Source organism: Lutjanus erythropterus, chromosome 7, assembly GCF_056507025.1.
Source record: "Lutjanus erythropterus isolate fLutEry1 chromosome 7, fLutEry1.hap2, whole genome shotgun sequence".
Lineage (NCBI taxonomy): Eukaryota > Metazoa > Chordata > Actinopteri > Lutjaniformes > Lutjanidae > Lutjanus > Lutjanus erythropterus.
In genome coordinates, this window is record NC_139323.1 from 12,408,067 (window position 1) to 12,432,582 (window position 24,516).

General features: G+C 39.9%; 1 protein-coding gene across 3 annotated transcripts in view; it reads left to right on the forward strand.

The window, feature by feature from the left end:
- Window positions 1-24,516, forward strand: part of LOC146323675 (capping protein, Arp2/3 and myosin-I linker protein 3-like) — a 46,018-nt gene that overhangs the window by 15,710 nt on the left and 5,792 nt on the right. For 2 of the 3 annotated variants that reach the window (XM_084722750.1, XM_084722752.1), the window contains exons 11-32: window positions 244-338; window positions 1,184-1,270; window positions 2,136-2,245; window positions 2,355-2,432; window positions 2,547-2,623; window positions 3,941-4,045; window positions 4,200-4,269; window positions 6,779-6,860; window positions 6,985-7,081; window positions 7,313-7,367; window positions 9,558-9,730; window positions 9,839-9,907; window positions 10,359-10,452; window positions 11,953-12,051; window positions 12,150-12,269; window positions 12,354-12,467; window positions 13,928-14,103; window positions 14,261-14,348; window positions 14,454-14,573; window positions 19,763-19,829; window positions 20,139-20,326; window positions 21,545-21,624. In XM_084722750.1, the coding sequence (XP_084578876.1) occupies window positions 244-338; window positions 1,184-1,270; window positions 2,136-2,245; window positions 2,355-2,432; window positions 2,547-2,623; window positions 3,941-4,045; window positions 4,200-4,269; window positions 6,779-6,860; window positions 6,985-7,081; window positions 7,313-7,367; window positions 9,558-9,730; window positions 9,839-9,907; window positions 10,359-10,452; window positions 11,953-12,051; window positions 12,150-12,269; window positions 12,354-12,467; window positions 13,928-14,103; window positions 14,261-14,348; window positions 14,454-14,573; window positions 19,763-19,829; window positions 20,139-20,326; window positions 21,545-21,624 (2,244 nt within the window). The remainder of the gene's footprint in view (window positions 1-243; window positions 339-1,183; window positions 1,271-2,135; window positions 2,246-2,354; window positions 2,433-2,546; window positions 2,624-3,940; window positions 4,046-4,199; window positions 4,270-6,778; window positions 6,861-6,984; window positions 7,082-7,312; window positions 7,368-9,557; window positions 9,731-9,838; window positions 9,908-10,358; window positions 10,453-11,952; window positions 12,052-12,149; window positions 12,270-12,353; window positions 12,468-13,927; window positions 14,104-14,260; window positions 14,349-14,453; window positions 14,574-19,762; window positions 19,830-20,138; window positions 20,327-21,544; window positions 21,625-24,516) is intronic. The other variant, XM_084722751.1, reaches the window with a different exon arrangement.

Sequence of the window (24,516 nt, forward strand, 5' to 3'; positions counted from 1 at the left end):
CCCCATTATTTGGTTATTTATTATCTGTAAATTGAGGGAGTCATAGGTAGTGTGTCGTTGACGTGATAATAGCTGATTTAGATGTAAATATTACACAGTTGTTTTCATTTCAAGTAAAAGAAAACATGTGTCTGATCCAGTGCAGGACTCTGTTTCAATCACCTAAATCACTTCAGCTCCCCTTTCTGTCTGTATTTACAACCTCTGTGTTTTTTTGTACCAATCTATGGACTTGCTTCACAGAGACTTTCCTCAGAAGATGTCAGCTGCTCTTTCAGAGAACCCTGCTTCTGTTATCCACTCGCTCAACTTGGCCCACAACTCACTGGACAATCAAGGTACAATGAAACATCAACTTCTCTTTGGTTGTCTAATTTGATATGATGCCCAATTCTGTGATCTCATTGGTCACTGATTTCAAATGCCAACTGGTATCTCAGCATTCAGCTTGGAGTCCAAGCATCTCTAAAGTAATGGCTGGGTTGCACCAACAAGGATTCATTTTTAAACCTGATTGAATCGTGGCTTAACTTAAATTGATGCGGCAACAAGCTTTTAAAATTGAGAAAGACTACATTTAAACTTTGTTTTAAACCTTTTTAACTAGCTAAACAGTACTGCGTTTTGTTAACTTTTTGGTGAGCTAACAAACACTGTAATGTATTGTTAGCTTTTTAGCTTGCTAGCAAACAGTGCTGCATTTTGTTAACCTTTTAACTAGCTAGCAAGCAATGTTTTGTTAAGGAGTACAGAGCAGCTGATAATGAATGGTTTTACCACTCTTTAATACTTACTACGTCCAGACAGCACTGACACCCTGACAGATTTATTTTCATTCATTTATTTATTTAAATTTGGGTAAGCAAACATCTCAAAATTGATTAAACTCAAAAGTTTGCATCAATAAGCCTGAATTTACTGAACGAAGATTAGTTTTTAATTGTGCAACACAGCTCTGCTAAATTTTAAACCTAAACCTAAATTCTGATTAGCAATAATCTTAGATTAAATTAATCTTTGTCAGTGCAACCCAGTTAATAAGTATTTACATGTAACAAAACAGGAAAGCAAATGTGAGAAGGTGAATGAAAAAGATCATGCAAAAGACAACTTTTTGGTAATGAGGAGTCTAATGTCTGCATTCTGTAACTCAGTTTTTATACCTCTTGTATGCATCCTGCAGGTGTGTCCAACTTAATCCAGCAGGTGTGTCGACTCAGCAAGGGCCTTCGACTCCTCAACCTCTCCAAGACCTCACTGACTTCCAAAGGTTTGGACCCCTCCCTCTCTAATTCCTTCCTTGGTTCAGTCATGCCAATAAAGTTTGAGCAGAATTTGCAGAATTTCCTACAATGCAAGACTCACCAAAATTTACCAAAATGTATTTGAAGGGGTGTGAAAAAGTCATTAAACTGTCATAACCATGTCATGACACCTTTATGAGATTTTTTTTGACTGCTGTCATCAAGTGTTGAGCCATTTCTGCCATTTAAAACATAAAGTTAAACATTTTCTTTAAATTTGATCATTTCAAGTTGTCATGAGACTCAAAGATGATATAACTGACCAAATGACAACAGTTACAAACAGTAATGGCAGGTGTCATGACATGGTTATGACAGTTAAATGACAGTTTTATGTACACCCCTTCAAACAAAATGTTAACCCCCCCAAAAAAACAAAAACACCCATGCCTGTTTTAAAGCTGCAGCTGCTCTCAGAGCTCAGGTTAGATTATAGGTTAAAGAATATAAAACTCTAAAGCCCTGGATAATACTCCCTGCTGAAGAGCTTTGTTTCATGCTTTTCCCCTGCTATGACTCCATATTGACTTACTGTATGATGTCTTGTGCAGCCCTGCAGGCAGCGTGCCTCCTGTTACTGTCTCATCTTACCTTGTACCCAGCGGAGAATTTAAATATTACATTGAAGCAGGCAGACACTATGCACTGTTTTCCATTACATCCACTGATACCTGCTCTTGCAGATGTGTATGAATAATGTAGGGACACAAAATGTTTTGAGAGTGTTCTCTGTCTTTTAATATTGTACTACTCACCCCTCCTCCTCCTCCTCCTCCTCTCCTCCCATCTCTATTTTTTTTCCTTTTACCCATCTCTCTGTCTGTCTCTCAGGAGTGGTGTCTCTCTCTCAGGCTCTGTGCTCCAGCGATGAGTACTCCAACTCACTCCTGCACCTGGACCTGAGCAAGAACCCTGGGGTCCTCTCAGGGGAGGACGCCTCGGTCAGAGAGCACAAAACCCATCTGGAGACAAAAACACACACTGCTCCATTTATACACCACTTTTCCAGCTTAATATGATGTCTCTCTTTTTGTTGACTTCTGTTTGCAGAACTTGTATCTTTTCTTGTCTCAGCCCAACTGCCTGGTCCATTTGGATCTGTCAGGCACAGATTGCTCTGTAGACTCAGTAAGTATTTAATGGCTGGGGGACGATCAAATGTTTATATGGAACTTTCAAAAGAAATGCATTTCTTTGTGTATGAAGCTCAGATTAACTGTCTCCACCCTATGTCTTACGCAGCTATTTGGGGCTCTTCTGAGGGGGTGTTGTGCTGATCTTTCCTTTCTGAACCTTTCCAAAAATTCCTTCTCCCACAGGTTAGTCATATCTTTAAGATTACCTAAACAATAAGGGCAGCCGCAAAGCCAAATCAGGGAATATATCACCCTTCTTTCACCTTAAATTGATAGTGTGGATTATTTAATGTGGGGTTGTATGAGGTACATACCTATAGTCGGTTACAATTCTGGTTACAGTAGATGCCGGCTGGCACGCCAGAGTTAGGAGAAGCAGAAAGGAGCACCAGTGTAGAAGCTGAGCAATGTACTGCTATGAGCGAGGTCAGCAACAAAAGGTATTTAAATCATTATCAGTATATGCTATATTTAGAATATTTTCACTACTTTACCTTGCCAGCACACAGTCTTTTTTGATGGGAAACCACAGTTATATAAACCAAATATCACTATCTCTAAAATTAACCAAACTCCATGGGTGAAATCAGCAACTTTTCCTTGGATTTGCGTGTCTACCGCTGCCTCGATCTGTTAGTTTGTTTGTGTTGTTGTGTGACTTCAGTGACTCTGAATTATCCTTTTAAAACACCAAAGTCACACAATCACACAAACAAACTAACAAATCAGTACACCTGTAGTCCAGAAGCTCCCATGCTCTATGAGGTAAAATGACTGATTTCATCAATGGAGTTTGGTTGGCTTGGAGAAAACGATATTTGGTTGTTATAACTGCAGTTTCCCATCTAATAAGGTTGTCTAATGACAAGATGAAGCAGTGAAAATATTCTACACTTAAAATGACGCTGATTGTTTTTGGGTGGAACCTTTTTAAGTGGCTAAAATACCTGCTTCATCGCTAAGCTTCTGTGCTGGTACTCCTCTCCGCTTCTCCAAACTGGAGGCGTGCTGACCAACCCCACTTAAAATGATATGAACTATCCTTTTAAAGGCCTCATCCTCTTTCTTTCAACATTCATCTCCCTCCCTTCTCTCTCCCTCTTTCTTTTTTGTCATTATCTCCATCTATCGCTTAATGGGAAGTCAGAAATGAGCTTTGTGGGAATCACTGGAACATTGTGTTTCCTCTCTGTGGGTGTGTCTACTGCCGTTTAAAACCAGAACTCTCAGCGCTGTCTGCATAGATAAGACTCATGAATATTTAAGCAGAGCTATCTATCATTTGACCCCGCTCTCTGCCTCCTCTCACACCAAAGCGATATTCACTCTGTTTCCCATTCTGTGTCGGTACCCTGCGCTCAGCACTGCACTCATATTTACCCAGCATGTCAACAATGTGACTTCATCTCTTCTGTGTGGCCTGCCGCATCCCATCCCACTCTCTCCATCCATCTTTCTCCTCCTCCTGCCTTCTTTCATCTCCTGTTCTTTACCCAACAGAAAAGTGAAGGACACGCTGCCGTTGTTCCGTCAGTTCTTCAGCTCGGCGTTCAGCCTCACTTATGTCAGCCTGGCCTCTATGAAGCTGCCCCCTGATGTTCTGAGGTATTTGCCTTTTCACATCTGATTGTCCATTCAGATCTGCTCCCTTTCATCCTACAAGCTCATCTTCAGTGAAGGCAGATTTGTAGCGTATGGATATCCCCACCTTCCTCTACTTGTCTTTTCTCACTCACCTCTATACTGCATGTCTCCACAGGGCTCTACTGATGGGGTTAACCTCCAATCCTCATATCAATGACCTTCATCTGGACATCAGTGGCTGTGAGGTAAGAGTTCATCTCTACATCTGCAGTGGAGTATAACCTCAAGTTAAAGGGATAGGTCAACGTTTTCTCCTAATGTAGTTTAAAGGGATAGCTGTGATTTTTCTTTTAATCCGTAGTCACACAAGCAGCAGGAGCACTGGTATAGGAAGCTAAGCAAAAGAGTCTGGTTGGTTTGGATAGAGCAATATATGGCTTATATAACAGCAGTTTCCCATTAGAAAATTCAAGGTAAAGCAGTGAAAATGCTCTGAATATTGCATGCACTTAAACCTTTTTTAGGTGTCTAAAATACGTTTTGCTATGGACCCTGTTCTTTGCTTAGTTTCCTACACCGTTACTGCTGCTGCTTCTCCAAACTGGGAGCAAGTGACAGCTGACCTCATACAACTCCACTACAAAAATCCAAACTATCCTTTTAATGGCATCCTGAATCATGAGCTTTTCCTATTATCTCAGTTGCGTCAATAAGATTGTGAGCTTGTGAAAGGATGTTCACAAATAATTTCAAAGTCACTGGTATGTCGACCATTGTAACCTGTGAGAAAAGAAATTCAAGTGCGTAGCAAAGATTTGTAGTTGAAGAGAAAATGTCTGAATGAAAGACTGTAAACATCTGAATACAGACAAGCAGAGCCGAAGACGACGTCTGAAACTCAAAGTTCCCACACTGCGAGTGACACCAAAGTCACACATAAACAGACACATATAAGTCACAAGTACACATTTTGGCCCTGATTTTGCGGTTGAAGTCGGGGCCAGAAAACTCACAGCTGATATAATCTGTGCAATTTTTCTCATTCTGTTTGTTTCCCATGTTTAGGAGGTGTTATTTACAACTACAGACAGAAATTTAGTAATGATCCTTGTTTAAGCCTGTATAAGCCTCACTTAACTCACTGGCAGTGGCAAAAGTATTTTTATCATAAAGTATAAAGTCGCAAAGTCGCGATGCAAAGTAAAACTACTCTATTGTACTATTCTCTACTATCAAAATAAAAGTACAGGAGTATTTCTGCAAATTTCACATTAAGTATTATTAAGTATTATTAAAGTTATTAAAGTTAAAGTAGTGATTATGCAGCAGAATGGCCCCTGTGTTAGACTATATAATGATGGGTTATTTTTACTGATGCATTGAGTGGTACTCTAATATTGCAGCTGATTGATGTGGAGCTTTTAATTGCTTAAGTTACACTTTATTTGAAGTGGTGTGCATAAGACTGACATTACACTATTATGACTTTGTTAGAACCGTAACATGACATCTGTCGTGAACATGAAGGAATCTTTATGACTGTTATTATTGTTATAATATAATATAATACTATTATTGTCATTAAGTGTCATTTGGTTAAGGAACCCTAACCCTACCCCTAGGTGCCATTTAAAATGACATAACTGACTGAATGACACTACATAGGCTTTGGTGTCAAAGTCATCAACCTGAAGCTTCAGTATTTGACAGTCTGGGATCTACTATTTTTCACTGGAAAATCACTTTACTGTGATTGATCAAAGTCTCCTGTCATGGGTTACAAATGCCTACCTCAGATTTAATAACACTTAATGACCACCATAAGCAAGTCCAAATGTTCATGACAGGTGTCATGTCATGGTTATGATGTTGTCATGTCAGTCTTATGAACACTTATTCAATTGAGGTTTAACTATTTAGTTTAATATTCAACACTGGGTCATATTTTATGAGCTGATCAATTGTTTTGTATATAAAATTTTAACCTAAAATCAATCAACTAGTTCTCAAATAAACATAATGGACAAAATGCAATATTTTGTTCTGATATGTATTGAGGTGCAATAAATGAAGTACTGTAGTTCTGTACAGTGATTGAGTAAATATACTTTGTTAAGTTTAGATTAAATAGACCTTTTTTCATAGCTGCCATTTTGACATGAACTAGTAGCGTAAACACAGATGTTACCAGTGATACTAATTAAGGCTCTGTTCCATTCCGGTCAAACAGAGTCAGGGTGCTGCTATTGTCTGTGCATGTTGGCTCACTGGAAAGGCTCTGATAGACTAAATTGTACTGGTCTTTGATTAGTTAATTATCGTTGTTAACACCTGTGTTCACTCTACTATCTCATATCAACACGGCTGCCATGAAAAAAGTCTGTTTTGCCAAACTTGTAGTCTAATTAATGTGCACCCACAGCTTTGATGATGGAAGCAGCTCTCCCTTATTATTAAGATATATATATATATTTTTTTTTCTTTAAGTCAGAACATGCTAAGCTAACAGGTAGCAGAAGATGTTTTCTGAACTAGTAAGCAGAGCAGCTGCAGATCACAAGCAGAGCAAAGCTCACTGTTAACAAACCTTCAGACTGCTTGCAGAGACATAAAAAAAAGGCATCCATAAATCTGCCTCACTGTGGAAAAATAGAACAATTCCCTGAAGACTGAACCTAAAATGACTCGGATTTATGCCTGTGCATATGTTGGTTTTCCACTTCTCTCTCTCTCTCTCCATCTCTCTGTCTCCAGCTGAGGACTGCGGGAGCTGCTGTAATCCAGGAACTCTTCCCCCGAGTCTCCTCCATCGCCACTCTGGATATCTCCGACAACAGTACGATGGCACGCTTCAACACATCCCGCTGTGACCTTGACTTTCTGTCCTCAGGCAGGAGATGTTTGAGTGTGCTGTTAATGAATCAAGCTGTGTTGAGCTCTATATGTGTGTGCGTTGACAGGTCTTGATGCAGACCTGCTCACAGTCCTGCCGGCCCTCTCCAGACACCCCTCCCTCAAACACCTTCATCTGGGCAAGAACTTCAACATCAAAAACAGGTGCTGCCGGTGCTCTATGTCACGCTTTACTGCAGTTATCTTTGTGTGTGTGTGTGTATGAGTGTGAGAGAGCCACATATGCCAGCTTGAATATATGTGTCTGTGATTTTACTTCCGTTTTCATAAGCGGCTGCCGCTCCTCGGGCCGACAGCACGCTGGCAGCAGGAAATGATTCGTGCCAGCTCATCCAGCCTCGTCTCTGTGTTTGTCTCTGTGCTTTGTGTCTGCAGGGTTCTGGATGAAGTCCTGCAGAAGCTGGTTCAGCTCATACAAGAGGAGGAATGTGTGAGTGAAATGTCTCCGCTCAGACAAAGATACTGTAAGATGCAGATTTAACGGTTTAAAATCATACAAATAGGAAATGGATCAGCTGCAAAGAACAATGCAAACAAATTAGTACCACTTTACAATAAGATTACCCTTATTAATGATTTATAAATTGTTTATAATTAGGTTAGGTAACAGTATATAAATCATTAATAAACAATTATAAACAAGCTTTCATACATTGATTTGGGCTCACTATTTGACAAGATCCAGTTACTGCTTTGTGTATGACTATGATGTTAATTTGATACCAAATGAAACTTTATGACTACTGTGATAAGCTGACGGTGGTTAAATGCTAGTAAATTATTAACAAATATCTGATGAAAATGACAAAATACAAAGTAAGACGAGACAAAGTAAGCTAAGTAGGCAATGAGATCTGAGGTTCAACAGTACAGATACAGTAAATGTGGGCTCACTGTTTGGCAAGCAACCATGATCATTCATGGTGATGGTGAAGTTGACCAGGTCCTCATCCACGCCTCTGTACTCTGCAGTAGGGAGGATATCGTCCATCTGTTCCCCTCACAAATGTCCCACTCTGCACTCATAGTCCACACTCTCAAGTTCCAACTCCATGGGGGACTCGACAGCTAGTGCAGCATGGGGTCCTCGCAAGCAGCTGAGCTTCCCAGCACCATAGAAAGGGAACGCCGCACATCTCTCCAGGGTTGTCTCTCAGAGCTGGCGATAGTTTGCACAGGACTCTGGGCTACCAAGCATTAGCATGCAACACGCCGAGACAAACCAGGCAAGCAACGCGTGTGACCCACAGGCAAAGAGGCAGCATTATTTTTTTTTCTGAAAGACTGCTCTGCCTAGTCCTGCCCTACTGTACTGTGATGGGTGACTACTACTGTGCCGTGATTGGCTAACACTCATTGCCTCAAGAGAACAGCCTTGTGATTGACAGAAAACCTCTTCTAACATTGTAAATGTTCTGCTGAGATCAGGTTACACATGAAGTGCAAAAAGATTGAGGACAGGAGATTGTGAAAGGTGTTTTATAGTCTGAGGGGAAGGCGGGACTTCCCCTATCTGCAGTTGTTTCATTGGCCTTGACAGGCATTTTGAAAAGGTTTCTTCAGGTTAGTCTTGCGAGGACACAGTCCCCATACTTGTGTCGTACCAAATGGACGGACCGAATAGCCTTGTTTATTTTGTGGGAGTTTCACAGGTGCTCATACATTGCGCGGTCAGCAACCTGCAGGTAAAAGTGTAATGGTGCTTTTTTTTTTACATTTGAATTTTCATTTGTCTTCGTTGCAGGCCAAAAGTGACTCTTACATTCTCCAACTGTAAATATGTGTAGCCTTTACACCAAATATAACTATTTTGTCAACTATGCCTATGTCTATGGCTTAATGCCTTTTCCTCTTATTTTTGCCCGTGGCTATGAGTCTCCCTAGGTTAGCTATGGATGTCAAATCCAAAAAAAGCAAGTCTCAGAGTAAATTAGAAAATTAATAGTTGCGGCACCCGAAACTTTTTTTTTTTTTGGTCAAAAGTAGCTCTTTTGATAGTAAAGTTTGCTGACCTCCTGCATGCTTGGAAAGGGAGAGTGAGAGAAGCCAAGACGAGACAAACTGCAAGCTCACTGCTAGATGCTACTAAATCCTATACACTGGCCCTTTAAGGCACAATTAAGTTTAAGAGTTTTTAAGGATTAATTTTTTAAAGAAAAAATAAATGATAGTAACATCAAATATGTAACAACAAGATAATTTTCAATTCTTATGCTTGCTGTTGAGATTCTGGATTCTGGACACATTATTTTTGCATTATGTTTGACTGTAGACGTGTCACTGTATCATTAATTATTACTGTTTCTCTGGTGCCCGTGCAGGCACAGTGTCTATATCTACACACACATATTGTAAATAATTCATATATACATCATGTAAAGTCATTCGAGCAGTCACATCACTCTGCAGTAAATTTCACCACTGCACTTCATCCTCACAGCTCCCCAGTCCCCTCTTCTCTTTCCACCCCTCAATTTTCTATGTTTTTTTTTCTCAACTTTATTTATTCCTAAATCCCTCTGCCCCCAACACACACACACACACACACACACACACACACACACACACACACTCTAACATGTGTGCTTATTCCACCTTTGTTTCCCCTCTGCCTCTGCAGGCCCTGCAGTCCCTGTCCCTGACCGAGTCGCGCCTGCGCTCTCGGGGCACCGTGCTGGTCAACGCCCTGGGCAGCAATACCTGCCTGAGAAAAGTGGACCTGAGCGGGAACAACATGGACGACATTGGAGCCAAGATGCTGAGCAAAGCCCTGCAGATCAACACCACTCTCAGGTGAAGAGAAAAACATGCACAGAGTGGATGTTTCCCTGCATTTTGCAGTGTAACGTGTGCTGTATATGGAGGTTTGTATTCAGTGTAAATCATGACTTTGCCCTGCAGGAGTGTGACATGGGATCGTAACAACACCTCCGCAGCAGGATTTCTAGATGTGGCCCGGGCACTTGAACAGTAAGAGCATTAAAACATCATCAACATGTAGTCTGTATATACACGTTAGAGTTTAGTCAATAAATAAGAGGAGACCTCATATATCTGCGACAAGAACGGTATTGATTTTAAGAGAGCGTGATAGATCTGCCTTCTATTTTAGAGCGTTTAAACACTGAAATTTGCAACGTGAGCCGAACAAATTGTTGCTTTCCACTTTGCTATCTTAAATAGTCCAGACTAAGCTTTGGGCTATGGATGACATGGTTGCAAAGATCAAAGTATTACTCACTCGTTGCATGGAATAGGAGGGATATTTTGGGATGAGCTGTGTCCACTGGGGGTATTAACCTTAACTAACCTTTGAATCTGTAACCCACTTTATTTTCCCTCTTTAGTCCGTCACTGTCTCCTTCAATAACTCGACCCTTCCTCTTTTCCCTACTTCCTCTTCTGCTCTTTCCTCTCACAGTAATTTCACCTTGCAGTACATGCCTCTGCCCCTCAGTGACATCAGCCAGGCGTACCGCAGCGCCCCTGAGAGGACAGAGCAGGCACTGACCAAGGTTGGCATCCAAGCCATTGACACAGTTGTTGTCAGAAATGGAAACGTAGACAGATTGAGCAAAAAAGCGACATCTGTATCACATTGTTTTACGTCTGTCATTTGCATTTGAATTCTAAATTCATCAAGTGCTTTGGATGCACACATTTTAGTTTCCAGACAGAGAAACTGAGGCTCTACAAGTTGTGCATGTGTCAATCACAGGCTAGATATTAGTTATTTTATCATGAAAATCCTGTCACTGAAGAAATTGGTACAGTTTCACACATAATGGTGGAATTGTTTGATTTCCAAAATTAAGAAATGACTAGGACCCAGTTTCCTCAAAGCATCTTATGACTAAGATGATATGAAAATGGGGCTCAGCAAAGTTAAGAGGGTTTTCTGCAAGTGCTCTCCAATTTTCCCAAAGCAGCACTTAAAGCCTTTAAAATTCTTATTCTTATTCTTATATGTCTCTGTGTCTCTATCATCTCTATTTTTGGTCTCCACCAATGAGTCTTGTGAGAGCCAACCCAAACAATAAAGATGTGACTTTAATTAAAGCTGCTATAAAATGTATTTAAATGTATTTAACTATCTGGTATACAGAAAATTGGTGAATTATAAAGTGTAAATGTTGGAAAGGACACAATAGAAATGTTCAGTATGAAAAGGAAACTTAATGTGAGATAAACAGTTTCAGTTTGCTGCACTGTAGAATTCACATTACTGCTTTGAAGAAAGTGAACTCTGATCAGTTTACGTAGCTGTTGCCTGAGGCAAATGTTGTAGTTAAGTACGAATTTAACCTGAGCAAATATATATATAAATATCTATAAAAAAGAAGAAAGGGAAACTGAAATCATCAGAAAAGCAGCATTTCTGTCAGGGGAGATGGATTTACTCATCTTCAAATGAAGACTCTGTACTTTGATGCTGCTGCAAATAAATAAAAATAAATTCCAGTCGCCTACACCTTTCTCCAAGTGCTGCAGTCATTATTGTAATTACTGTTGCATGGATGGTGGCAGCCTTGCATGGTGAGAAGGGTTGGCAGATGTAAATCACTCAGTGGATACACAACACATGGGCAGTTTGGTTCTGATTGGTCAGTTATGGTTGTCTAAGGTCTGTTATTTCTGAACTGCAGATCATTGCCATGGACATAGTTCTGATCATAGACTGTGGAGGAGCAATAATTTTAATAATTATTTAAATCAGTAAAATCATTAAGTCAGTAAATACTCTTATATTTTTTGTCAAATTATTGAAATTTTTAAATTAATTAGCCATGCAGTAATTGGGATAATTTACAGTAAGTTTATCCCTGAAATGTAAAATATAACACACTACAGCGGCGTCTTCTCTGCATCCTTTCACTCTGCTTCATTGCACTTCGTTTCTTTTGCAACAATCTGCCTGTTGCATCATCACCTCATCTATTCTGTCTGTTCTCCTCTGTTTTTTTTTTTGCAGCCAGTTTATATTCATGATTCTGCTTTTCCTCTCTGCTGCACAGATCCAGCGTGCTCTGGTGAGGAACAACCAGACACAGCGCTTCTCTCAGAGACAGGCCCTGCGGCTCCACCAGGGCCTGGTGACGAGCACCGCCGAACAGGTAGTGCTCATCTGTGCCGCGCTCACCTCCGTGTGTGTTTATGAGTGTTTTATTTGTGTTTGGCACTCGTAACACTCCCCCGCCTGTCTGTTTCCAAGGTGATGGAGCGCCTCTGCGTGCGAGTCCAGCAGCAGGTGTGTGTGTTACGAGGCGTCGGTGAGATGGAGGAGATTCACGCTGCTAAACAAGTGCTAAAAGAGGCCAGGAACTCCCGCGCTGTGAGTTGATGTGAAATGTATGAGCGTAGTATTCGCATTGGTGTCACACAGAAATATGAATGCATTTTATTTTCTCTTTCTAAGCTGTACCCGTCGCTGTGTGAGCTGGCTCATGTGCTGTCTGTGGATGGGCCAGTGCGGCAGAGACTGGACTCTCTGGCTGGTGAACTTGCCAAAGCTGCAGACAAGGAGCTTCAGGTAGATAGAAGAGCCTCTTTTCACACCATGATCAAGAGGTGGAGGTCACATGACTTGACGCAAGTCAGACTTCAGTCGCATTTGAGGACTTGAGACTTGTTTGACTAATGTTGATAAAAGACTCGACTTGACTTTGACTTGAGACAGATGACTTGAAATGACTTTTTTATTCAATACTTGTATTTTTCTTGATATCGAGTTACTACAAGTTCCTTCAAGTTACTTTTCATTTATTGAAACATGATTGGGTGACCTACAAGGATGCAGCAGACCAACAGAGGCCAACACACAATATCATGGAGGGGGGGCTAGTCCAAAAATGTTAAAATGTTGATTCAAGGATTATATTGTTGATAATGCTAGTAAAAAAAAATGGATGCAGCTCAAAAATCAGTGATACGACCAACACAACATCTGTCATCCTTCAGGACAAAAACCCACAAAGAAAGGTACATGAATGTTTCCTTTTAGTTAACTTATTGGCTGGTCAACTAATAGCTAGAAAGCTAATATTGAGTTTAAGCTATGTTAGACCTAAATTCAAAAGTTGAAAAAAAACCTCTTAATTTCAAGCCAACTGCCTTCACTAGATTTTGAGATTTAAATCAAACCGTATAACTTTTGAAATAAACTAAACAAAGTTTTGTCAACCTACAATCTTTGTTGAGACAAGTTAGTTTTCTTTGTTATCCAAACTCAAATCTTTGAGTTTTAAAAACCCTTCAAAATTTTATAGCAAAAATTGTTCACAGACAGCTGTGGACCTGATTTCTCATTATTTGAGTGCTTGAAAATTAAATCAGTGCAATTAAAAATATAAACTTTGAACCATTATTCACTTTCGCTTCAAACAGTTTATGTAACAGTTTTTGAAATACCATTTTTTGGGGGGTTCTAAAACTAAAGACGCAAGATTGTTGGTAAAACCTTTTCAGTCACAGTTGGGCTCAAAACTCAAAAGCTATTGATGTAAATTGCCTTGAAATTTCAAGTTTTCTCAACTTTTTCGTTTCTACAGTGTATTGTTAATTTAAAAGACAGTGATTGATGAATGATTCAGGTCCATATTTCTAGATAGATATCTAGATATCAAGTTACTTCAAGTTACTTTTTGTTTCTGAAACATGATTGGGTGATTTCAAGTGCAGTGTACGCAAACTTGGCAACCTACTCGGATGCAGCAGGCCAGCAGAGGCCAACTGTCTCCACTTTTTCATCTTTACAGTGTATCGTTAATATAAAAGACAATCGGGGGACTGATTCAGGACCATATAACCAGCTAAAATATATGGGATCATTGCTTTGACTTGCTAGATCTGAGCAATGACTTACACAGTAACTTGAGACTTGCTTCAGGCTTGAAGCTTAAGACTTGAAACTTGTTTGTGACTTGTATCTTACTCCCACTGCCGTGACCTGTTGCAGATGACTGAGTTACTGATCTCCGACGTCCATTGCAGGTGATCGTCGACTCGATGGTGTCTCTCTGTCGTGAGCTCTGCCCTTTATCTTCTTCTGCGGCGGAGAGGCTGAGTCCACCGCTCTCGTCCGTCTCTGAGCGTGTGTCCATCCCTCGCTCTGCCATCCGGACAGCTCTGATGGAAAGAGCAGCGCAGGACATTCACCGAGCCTTAGAGTAAGAGACAGATGTAGAAAAAGGAAAAAGAGGAGAGCGGCAGTAAAGGGTTGCAGCAATAAGTCTGAATCTGATAAGCAGCTTATTGATTTCCTCTCACTTTTTGCAAACCTCTTCCCGTCTGTCTCTCCCTCTCCTCTAACCCAATCTGCTGCAGAGAAGTGAAGCTGTCAGTGGTTTCCTATCTCACCAACTCCATCGTGGACCAAATACTGCAGGAGCTCTATGCCACCCATAAGACACTGGTAAATACAAAACACTTGTTTTAAAGAAAAGATATTATGTGACTGAGACAAAGATAAAGCCATTGAGTTTGCATCGAAGAAACTGAAGTGCGCTGTCTGTCTCAGACTCGGCAGGTGTCTCATCTTAAACGCTGGGAGGGGTCATGTGAGGATGGGACGGCCTGGAGGCTCAACAGACACAGAGACTCTCTGGACATCACAGATGAGGAGCTCAGCACCAGCATAGTGAGTATGAATATATATATCATATCGGGCTGATATCCATCTTTCCATTTGTCGCTCTGTATCTCGGGGGGCGCTGTGCCTCGCCATTTTCTCACAGCAGTAAGACTTCTTTAAACTTAAAGTCTTAGTTGCCATCAAATTGACAAGATTTGCCAAAAATTTTTTAACCCTTTCTGTGGGGGTTTTATCAGAATAACAAATAAAGGTGCATTACATTCTAAAATGAGTCATTACTTAATCTCAAGTGCAGGCATGGTGTTTAGAGGACACTGGCTGCTGTATTATTGGAGTAGTGGCAGCTGTAGAGAGTTTTCGACCTTCCTTGTGTGGAGTTTATTCAGTGAGAATAGATGAACGATGTTTCATGCTCAAGCCAATCAGAGGCAGAGTAGGGCAGGTCTTGCCTTTACCATCTTGGAAAGAAAATATCATGTACAGGATGCAGAAGAGGAGAAATTTGACAAAAAGCTCTGCCAGGTACCAAGCTTGCTTTTATTGGCACACGGGACAAAAAGGGGTGGGGACTTAGGTGGTGTTGCGCATGCAGTCGAGGTGGCACATCTTCTGATAAGATGCATAAGAACATTGTCTTCTGGTCGCAGTCTAGATGCTTTGGACAACCCTTGTATGTATTACTGCTGTCGATTAAAATATTTAATCACGATTCATCACATGAGTCCTTTTTTTATTTGTTCAAAATGCAGCTTAAAGGGATATTAACCAAAAACAATTACTAATTTTGTCCAGAAACCCTCAAAGACACTGCATTTGGCATAAAAAAAATATGTTCATATAATAATATTATAAACCCAAGTCCATCAGGCACAGATGAGCATATTGACCTGTTCAATTTAACATTAAGGCCAAAATGCACTAAAAACTTTAAAAGAAAAGTCAGTTGTAGTTACTATGGCACACTACAGGCTTCAGATTTAAAGTTTCAACACCACAGAACCAGCAGTATTTTAAGAAAAGGTTACTATTTTTATGCATTTATTTATTTATTCAGTATAATTATTGTTAATAATAGTTTATTTCTTTTTTGGGGGGGGCTTTTCTTGCCTTTATTTGATAGGACAGCTGAAGAGTAGACATTAAAGGGGGAGTGAAGAGAGAGGGGATGGAAGACACGCAGAAAAGGGCCACAAGCCGAGGACTGACGGCCTCCATACATGGGGCAGACGCCCTACCAACTGAGCTAAACAACCGCCCCAAAATAGTTTATAGTTTAGTAATAATAGTTTATAAATATTTCTTTATTAAAATATTGTCCACTGTTGAGAAAAATCCTCACCTTTGTTCAGCTCAGTCTATATAATGACAAAACGGCGTGTGATATGCATGTTTTTGTGTTAAAGCAGCAGGATCATTTACATCAGTGTCACTCTGACAGTTTACATCAGTGATGATGTTTTAGACCACAGCGGACAGCAAACTGCACACCGACACACACTGAGGAGATGAAGAGGGAGACACAGCGTCTGGACTCTTCATCATGACTCACAATAATGCAGCCCAGTGACAAACGTTTTGTGGAGGAGACGAGCGTCTGTCAGTTTGGCCTTTACGGAGACAGATATTTAAATTTATAGTTTAAACCACAGGACTGTATAATAATATCAGGATTCATGATCAATAAAGTTTTTATATTGGTCGGCACTTCACATGCTCGCCCTCCTCCCTCGCTCCTCTCTGCAGCTCGCCTCTCCTCCCTCGCAGTTGTGATCAATTGGCATGAAATAATTAAGTATTTAAAAATACACAAATCAGACTTGGAGTAAAAAAAAACGCACCACAGTACGGTAATATTATGATTCATGATCACAAAAAGTTTTCATAGAAAGTCGACACATCTGTCTCTCTCTCTCTCTCGGCTGTGACTCAGCCTTGTTTTTACTTTTGCCTGGTTTCAGGTGGAGCTGCAGCTCGATCAGCACTCGCTCACCTCCCTCCTCCTATACTTCTGTTTCACATTAACTTTGACAGCCCTAACATGTATAGATTTTTTTGGAGTGTTTTACGAATTGGACATGTTGTATCACGGTCATTGACAGTCAAGTTGTGCAGTCCAGTTTTGCTTGCAGCCATCTCTATGTGATAGCTGCAAGCAAAGTATTTTAAAGAGATTTAAAAAGATTTTGCCCAGGTATCATATTATAGCTTTAATGATCAAGCCTGAAAAATATGAAAATGGTCATCCACTTTTTACCATGCTGCTTCCAGCTCCAGCATTTACACTGTCCCTAAGAACCCCTTTGTATAAATTTTAATTTCAGAGTAACAATATATCAAATGATGTTCTTTCAACTCTCTCCAGGACCCAGAGGTAGTATTAGTGTGTCTTTCCCATATATTGATCCAATCTTGCTGAGTTATCTTGAGGCCTGATTCTGTCTCCCATTTCTGTCTGAGTGTTTTTTGCAGTTTTGTATTCTATTGTATAATCATGATCATAGATATTTCTTGTCTTTAATCTTATATGCATCAATGAATATGTTGACTAAACTAAAAAATCACTCTACTCCTTTGCCATATTAATAAACATGGGCACTACTACTAACCAAAAAATCGCTGCTTCGGTCTTCAGAATTGATGGATGTTCCTCTGGTCTGGCTTTAAAAACATTACTCTGACTTTCTCAACAGGAAGGTCAAAATGTGAGAGCCCTAACTCCTCCACTGGAGATGTTTCAACAATACTTGGACTGATGATGAATCATCAAATCAATTGTGTTTTGGCCTTTAGAAGCTTTTCACTGATTGGCCCGATTAAAGCACAGAATTGAAAGTCTAAATTTCAAAAGGGTCATACTTCATACACCATAAGTCTGAGTGCCATTAAACTTGCACAAATCAAGTATTCTTGACACATGATACCCACTTGGTATGCATTAATTTGGCTAGTCTTGTACTCTGTGCCCTCATGCAGTATTATAGATGGCCAACGTTTTCTCATTAAACCTTCCAAAATATTTCATATTCTTTTGATCACAGTGCAATCATTTGAATTCCCAATCCTTCCTTTTCCCTGTTCTTCCACAGTTTTTTCCACACTCTTCCGTTTTAACATTACTTTTCAGTTTCCTTTGCTTCTTGCCCTTTTTTCATCAAACCTTCATACAGCCTCTTTCTCAGTTACCTATAAAAAGCTGTTTCTGTTCATATATCATCAAATACCCCTCTCTCAAAATGAGAAAAACTGAACCTTAAACTAAATCTGAATTGCATTTCTGTGGCTGCTGTGTAGGGAATCAGAGAACGTAAAACAGAATAAATTGCAAATCTCTGTTGACACACTAAAAGAGCAGCTCAATATTTACAAGACAGCAGGTAGAGCTGCAGGAATAAACTGTTTCTCTGACATTATCTCAAGAATCTGCCATAAGCCCCGGGCCCTTTTCATCGCAATCAGCTCAGTCATTACCCCTTCATATGCCTCTAGACTTGATGTCTCCTTTAAAACCTGTCAGAATTTTTGTCTGTAAAGCTGAAAATATCAGCGCGCTTAGTCATTCTACTGCACAATTCCTCCATTGCTCTGGCTAATATAGATAATTTTATAGCAATTTCTCTCAACCATTTATCCCAAACAGTGTCTCATGAAACCAACAACTTGCTGTGTGAATATCATGTCCTCCAGAATTACCTCAGACAGATTTTGGAAAGTGCTGTGACAGCTTTCTCACCGCAGGTTATGTACCACCCTGTTTCAAACCATCAGCAGTGCAGCAGCTCTTCACAAAATCTTCCTTTATCTCGACAGCTTTAAATGATTTCGATCCAATCTCCAAACTCATTTTGGTGAGAGTCCTTGAAAGTCCCCTATTTAATTAACAAAAGTAGTTTTGATCATTTTTAATGTGGATTCGGGTAATTAAACAGCTCCACACCAGCTATTTTGATTTGTTCTTGGCTCTTGATGTTGACAGTACTGTTTTACTATTTTTACTGACCACCGACATTGGCTAGTATCTCATGAACAGTACCTTAAGATCCATATTAGGCCCCATTATTTTCTACCTTTATGTACAGCCTCTTTAAATTATTCAGGTGCGTACATGTCCATCTAGTGTCATGCTGACGACACTGTTGTATCTCATTGTAAAACCAAATAGTAAGTTGAATTCAAAGACCCTCGGGGACAGTCTGCAGGAGATGGTTCATGACAATGGCTTGTAACTTTTCGTAGCTACAAGCAACGAGAGTGAGTTGGTCATTTTGATCCCACTCACTCCTACCAGTGTTACAGCTGGTAAAACCAAAATCTAAAGCTATGCTGGTGGCTCTCTGAGGCTGTATTTAAGCAAAGAGGTGCTTTGAACTAATTTCTTTCATCATGATGCTAACATGTTGATGTGTAGCTAGGATAATGTTTACCTTGTTCACCATGTTAGCTAGCATGTTGCTAACATTTGCTATTTAGTCTCGTTATACCTGACAGTTGAAAATCTTTCCCCCTACTGATCATCTAGGCATTTCTAAATACAAAGTAACTGTTTGAATGAGGGCAAGAACGGCTGCTAACGAACTCTTACATTTTTTCGTGGACACGGCTTACCAGAAATAACGCTCTTCCCCCATTTTCCTCAGGGGGTAGGCACACAACTTCACCAATATGAAGGGCTGCCCTTGAGACCTTGGATTAGTTCTGCAGTGCAGTTTTTTAACTCTTTAATTGTTTCCACCCAGTTAGTAGCAAGGAGAGTTTGGAGATCGTCCTCAGTCTCTGTAGAGCAAAGCTTTTAGAGACTGACTTTGAGTGTATTTGTTAATTAGTACTGAATACAAAGTACAGCTGAGGATGATGGGAATGCCAAAATTCTTTGCACAATCCTTCATACTGATCTCAGCTTTCATGAACAATCGTTTCAGCATTTAGATCCACTTTCCTTTCACTGAGAAGATTTTCTATAATCAAGCTTTTCCTGCCATGCACCCTATGATCTGGAGGAAGTTATTCACAGCATCAACTGATTGTACCATTATTCATCTCCCGTTTTATGTCCCAGTGTGTGTTTATTATTTCATCTTGTCTGTGTTTACGTGATCAATTTGTAAGCCTTTTCTTGGCCTAAAGCAGGGCTTGTATCATGTGTGTTTCTTTTCATGTTTACTTGTTCCAGCTTGTGTGTCTTTCTGTAACACTATCCCTCAGCATCTCAATATCATTTTTCTCTTTTTTCCTCCCAGGACACAATAGCCATTAAGAAGCGCAGCTCGAGAACAAGACGAATACGACCTGTCTCCACCAGGCTGAGTGAGTACTGCTTTATATCCTCTTATCCTCTTCTCTCCCCTCATTCTTGTCTAACTCTGACCCCATCCTGTCTCTTTCAAGGCTCCATTAGTGTGTTTTCTGTTGACTCTTTTCCCCCCTTTCCCGTCTCTCGATCTGAGAAGTCTGTTAATGGCTGTTTTAATCTGGCCTGAGCTGAGTCTCAGTCAGTATATCTTAGAGTGGTCGCCGATTGTCTTAAAGTTGACAGGCGTGGTGGCTCCCCGAAAGTCTGTGCCTTCCCAGTTTTACATCCCCTATAATCCTTTCATCGCTCTTCGCCATTACCAGGTCTGTGTGACGACTCCAGCTCCTCTCCGCCGCCCTCTGTGCCATCGTACTCCTCGCCACTATCCCGCTCGGCGTCGTGGGAGGGTCTGTCAGAGCTGCCTACACAGGGACTGCCTCTCCATCATGTGACACGGGTTCGGCCGAGGCCTCCGCGGAGGCACAAAGGAGGGCACATCCCTGCTGAGACGGTAAGAAGGGTTAGATTTCGTCACGTTTTGACATACAGTAAAACTATAATCTAAAATTTAATGCAAGAAGTCAGACTGTTACAGTTGCCCCTTTGGTGTGGGTGTTCATACCCTCCATCTCATGGAGTTGACATCAGTGCTGACAGAGATGACATTACTCAAACATCTCTTTAATAATTGAGTAATGTGTTTGATTTTTTAATCAAAAAGTTTAAAACAAATAAATAAATGAGGTTGCTGTCCCCACTAGGGCCACCCACTCAAAAAAGTCTGGATATGCCCCTGTGTGTGACGCCAATGTGTTTGTCATTGTGTTCATGGTAGATGTAATGTGCCTTGTTTGTGTTATAGATTGTAATATATATTGTTTCTCACAAAGACAAATTACAATATTAACAATAATTTTAAGTGGGCAAAATTATTTTTTTCTTGATTAAAAAATATCAAACTGTTTGATTATCCAGCTAATTAAATAATCTTTTATTTAATGCTACAAAAAACAGTAATAATTTCCTACATGCTTTATATAATAATACTTTCACTTTTTGTGTGTCTGGCAGGTTTCAAGTTCTATTGTACTGTCTATTCTATTAAATGCTGTTTAATTAAAAAAATAAATCACCAGGAGGTTGGCTCATTAAGGTTTAATAGCCAAGAATTTGATCTTTTAAAATACATTTTCCCAGCATCAGTGAGGAGTAAAAATCTAAACCCCCTTTAAAATATAGTTTATAATGAAGAAGTATGTTGACACAGGCAAACAAGGTGCTTACATTGGGCCATATGGCTCGTGGGCAATTGTAACATAGTGTTACAATTGCCCCCATTCTTGCAGCCATGATAAAATCTTGTATGCCAGCGACACCTATATTAGCATAGTTTATGTTAATTTTAACCAATAACCTAGAGATAAAATTGATGTAACTTTAAATTTGCCTGTGCTCGCTCTGCATCCATAGCATCTATCTATCTTTCCCTGCATAATTCTCCCATTTCCTAATGTTCATGCCCGCTGGCAGTGACTCGTGTCGTTGTCAGAGGTAATCTATACAAAGTGGATGGCTGCAATTGGATTATGTCATCTCACTGAAGCCAGTGTAATCCATTTGTTTTATTGCATACAGTACATTTACAAATGAAACCCAGTGCAACTAAACTGACCTCTCCGAAAAGAATTTATGTGTTGGCGTGTGTGTTTTTGTGCGTGTGTTTGCACAGCATTGCAGTGAAAATGGAGGAATAAGCCCTCTTGACGATGGACTCCCAGATTTCTATACCAAAAGAGTTCTCCCTGACAGGTAAGAGTTTCTTTTACTGTAAAACTGTATCAGCATGTAACCCTTCTTACAGAACATCCCCTCAATTTACATGTTTTATCTACAAATCACATTGACTTCAAATTGCTGCAGTCTTCCAAAGTATACCGCTTTAAAGCTTGTAGATTGAGTTCATACTTTTCAAGCAGTCATTATTTTCCATTTATTTCACCATGTGTTGAAAATCAACTTACAGAGTCTTCAGACTTGCTTGTGATAAGTAATCCTTCACAGTGAGAATGTGTCACCTTTAAGTTATTGTCTCCTTGTAATGCAGCTGTGAGCAGAAACTGCTTTTAAAATTGTTTCAAGGACATCCAGGAGAATTAGCTGCTGAACATCAACCTTTTACAGTAGATACAAGAAGGAGAAATGTATCATTTGTATCCTGGGGTTGATTTTGCAATAATGTATCTTGTGAATAAAATGCTTTTTTGCACTGGGTTCTTAAATCTCAGTTGTACAAGCGTCTTTAGAGTTTTTCTCAATCGCTGTGGCTTCATTTTTGAAACAGTCTTGATCATTCTCTAAACTGTAAGTGGAGGTGTCACAAAACTTTCATGGGACATCACAACTGTACTGCATGTCTGCAGAAGGTAGTAACTCACCCATAACATTTCATTTATGTTTCAAGGCTGAGTTGTTGTGTCAGTGGCCAGTGCCCCTTCGCATCCCCTAGTGGTAGACAGAGTGCAGGAGCAGAGGGGTTGTTTAGTTGAATACATCAACCTCATCTGCCTGACTCATTGGTCCTTAATCTGACTGAGGATTGTTCAAGTTAAAATATGTGGCCCCAACCATGGCTCTGAAATGTCAGCGGTCTAATAGCCCTGTTCCATACACATGTGCTGGCCTGGCTTGAGTTTAACTTGAGTTTACTTTGAGGGGTTTAACTTGAGTTGAGCAGCTGTAAACTGACAAACAAACACTTTATATCCTGTAAAGTTTTCACAATAAAAGTCCCCTGCTATTTTGTTTTGCTTAAAAACTTTTATTACGAAGCAGCAAAAGTAGGAAGTGTATGGTTTTCATCAGCAGTGACTTGACATGATTCCTGTACTGGCTAGAATTAATTAAGTAATTAAGTATTTCTTTACGTGGTATTTCCATAAGAAAAACAAAGTTATTTAGTAGGACACAAGAAAACATTGAAGATTGCCACATTTCTGCAATTCCCAAATTAAATCTTAATTCAATAACATTTCAGTTCATGATACTTCACATCCACACAATCAAACAAATTATGCACTGACTTAAAGTGAGGAAAAAAGCACGAAAATGTTACATTTCAGATCAAGTAAATCCAATCATTCTGTTCTGTTTGAGTGTTCACACATCTTTCCTGAGGCTTTATTTTAACTGGCTTATGTTAGGGTTGTTATTTTCCATAATTCAAGAAGTGTGCTTGTGTTTCTCTGACCAGCGTGCTGTCTGTCTTTGAAGTAATCTCACAGCGAGGTTCGGCTTGTTTAGCACATCCTGCTGGCTGCTCGTACATTCAGAGGCAATTGAATCCACTGTCCATCATCTCTGCTCAAGTGAAACATTAATTTTGTCACTCTTTGATGATTAGTAGAGCTGGAGCTGGCTGTTCGGAGCATTTTGGGTCCGGGTAACGAGACACGATTGGTTCGTTGGTGACTGCATGCTGTTGATCAAAGGGGTCTGTTAAGTATGATAGTTGATTGAATGTGGCTGTGGTGGAAGTCATTAGCAGCTGGTGATTTTGTTAAATTTGTGATCAGTTTGCTTTAGAAATAACTGTTTGGTCCAAAAGCAATCATGCAAATGAAACAAAAAACAAGCAGTTCCAATGCAGTGTTCGAGTGCAATCCTTTAAAACAGACATAGGGACCATCAAGTGGGTTGCAAGATAATTTCCAGGGTTCACCAGATAGTAGTGTAAATTAAAATAAAATAACATATTGTGACAAGCAACACGGAATAAGAGCAAGGAAGCAGTTCATAGTGACCCATAATGCCATTCAACATAAAGAACTCAAAAACATGCAAATTATATCTGGCCCCCAGAAATGTAATGGTTAATTACCAACTACCAATAAATACCAATAATCAACATAACACTTGCTTTTTGTAACATAAAATTGTAAACTTGACAAACTACTAAGTCCCACAAGCATGATGGGAATTACATTAGATTACATCTCCTGTACCAGTGGTGTGGGTTGCCTTAAAATTTAGACTTTAGATTTTATTCAGTGTGTTTGGTAGCTTTCATGTGCTATACAGTAATCACTTAACTGTCTCGAGCAGAGCACGGAGTGCGGGTCATGAACATCAACCAGATTATTCTGGGGTGTCGTGACTCAAAAAGGTTGGCAACCACTGCTTTAAAGTGATAGCTTGGATTATTGAGTGAGGTTGCATGAGCTTCTTAATAGGCACATATGAAAACATTAATATCAGTTTAAGGGTACGCTATATTTAGAATATTTTCACCACTTAACCACTTAACTCAGACATCTTTTTCCAACTGGAAACTGCCATTAGAAGCCAAATATTGCTCTCTCTCTCGCTCAACCGGACTCCATTTATATTACAGCAGTTTCCTGTTGGAAAAGACTGTCTGATGTCAAGGTTAAGTGATAGTGTAGACTTAAACTGATTATTTTAAAGTGGCTAAAATGAGTTTTTCTGCTGACTCTATCCACAGCAGTGCATTGCTTAACTTCCTTCATTAGGACCCCTGCTGCTTCTCTAAACTCGGGTCCTGCTGTCTAACATTGACCGTAGGTAATACACAGAGTATGGATAAGTACCTCATACAACCCCACTCCAAAAATTCCAAAGTATCTCTTTAATAAACAGATGTTTATAGTTTGCTAAGCCTTTTTGGCAGAGCTGAAATCAGGA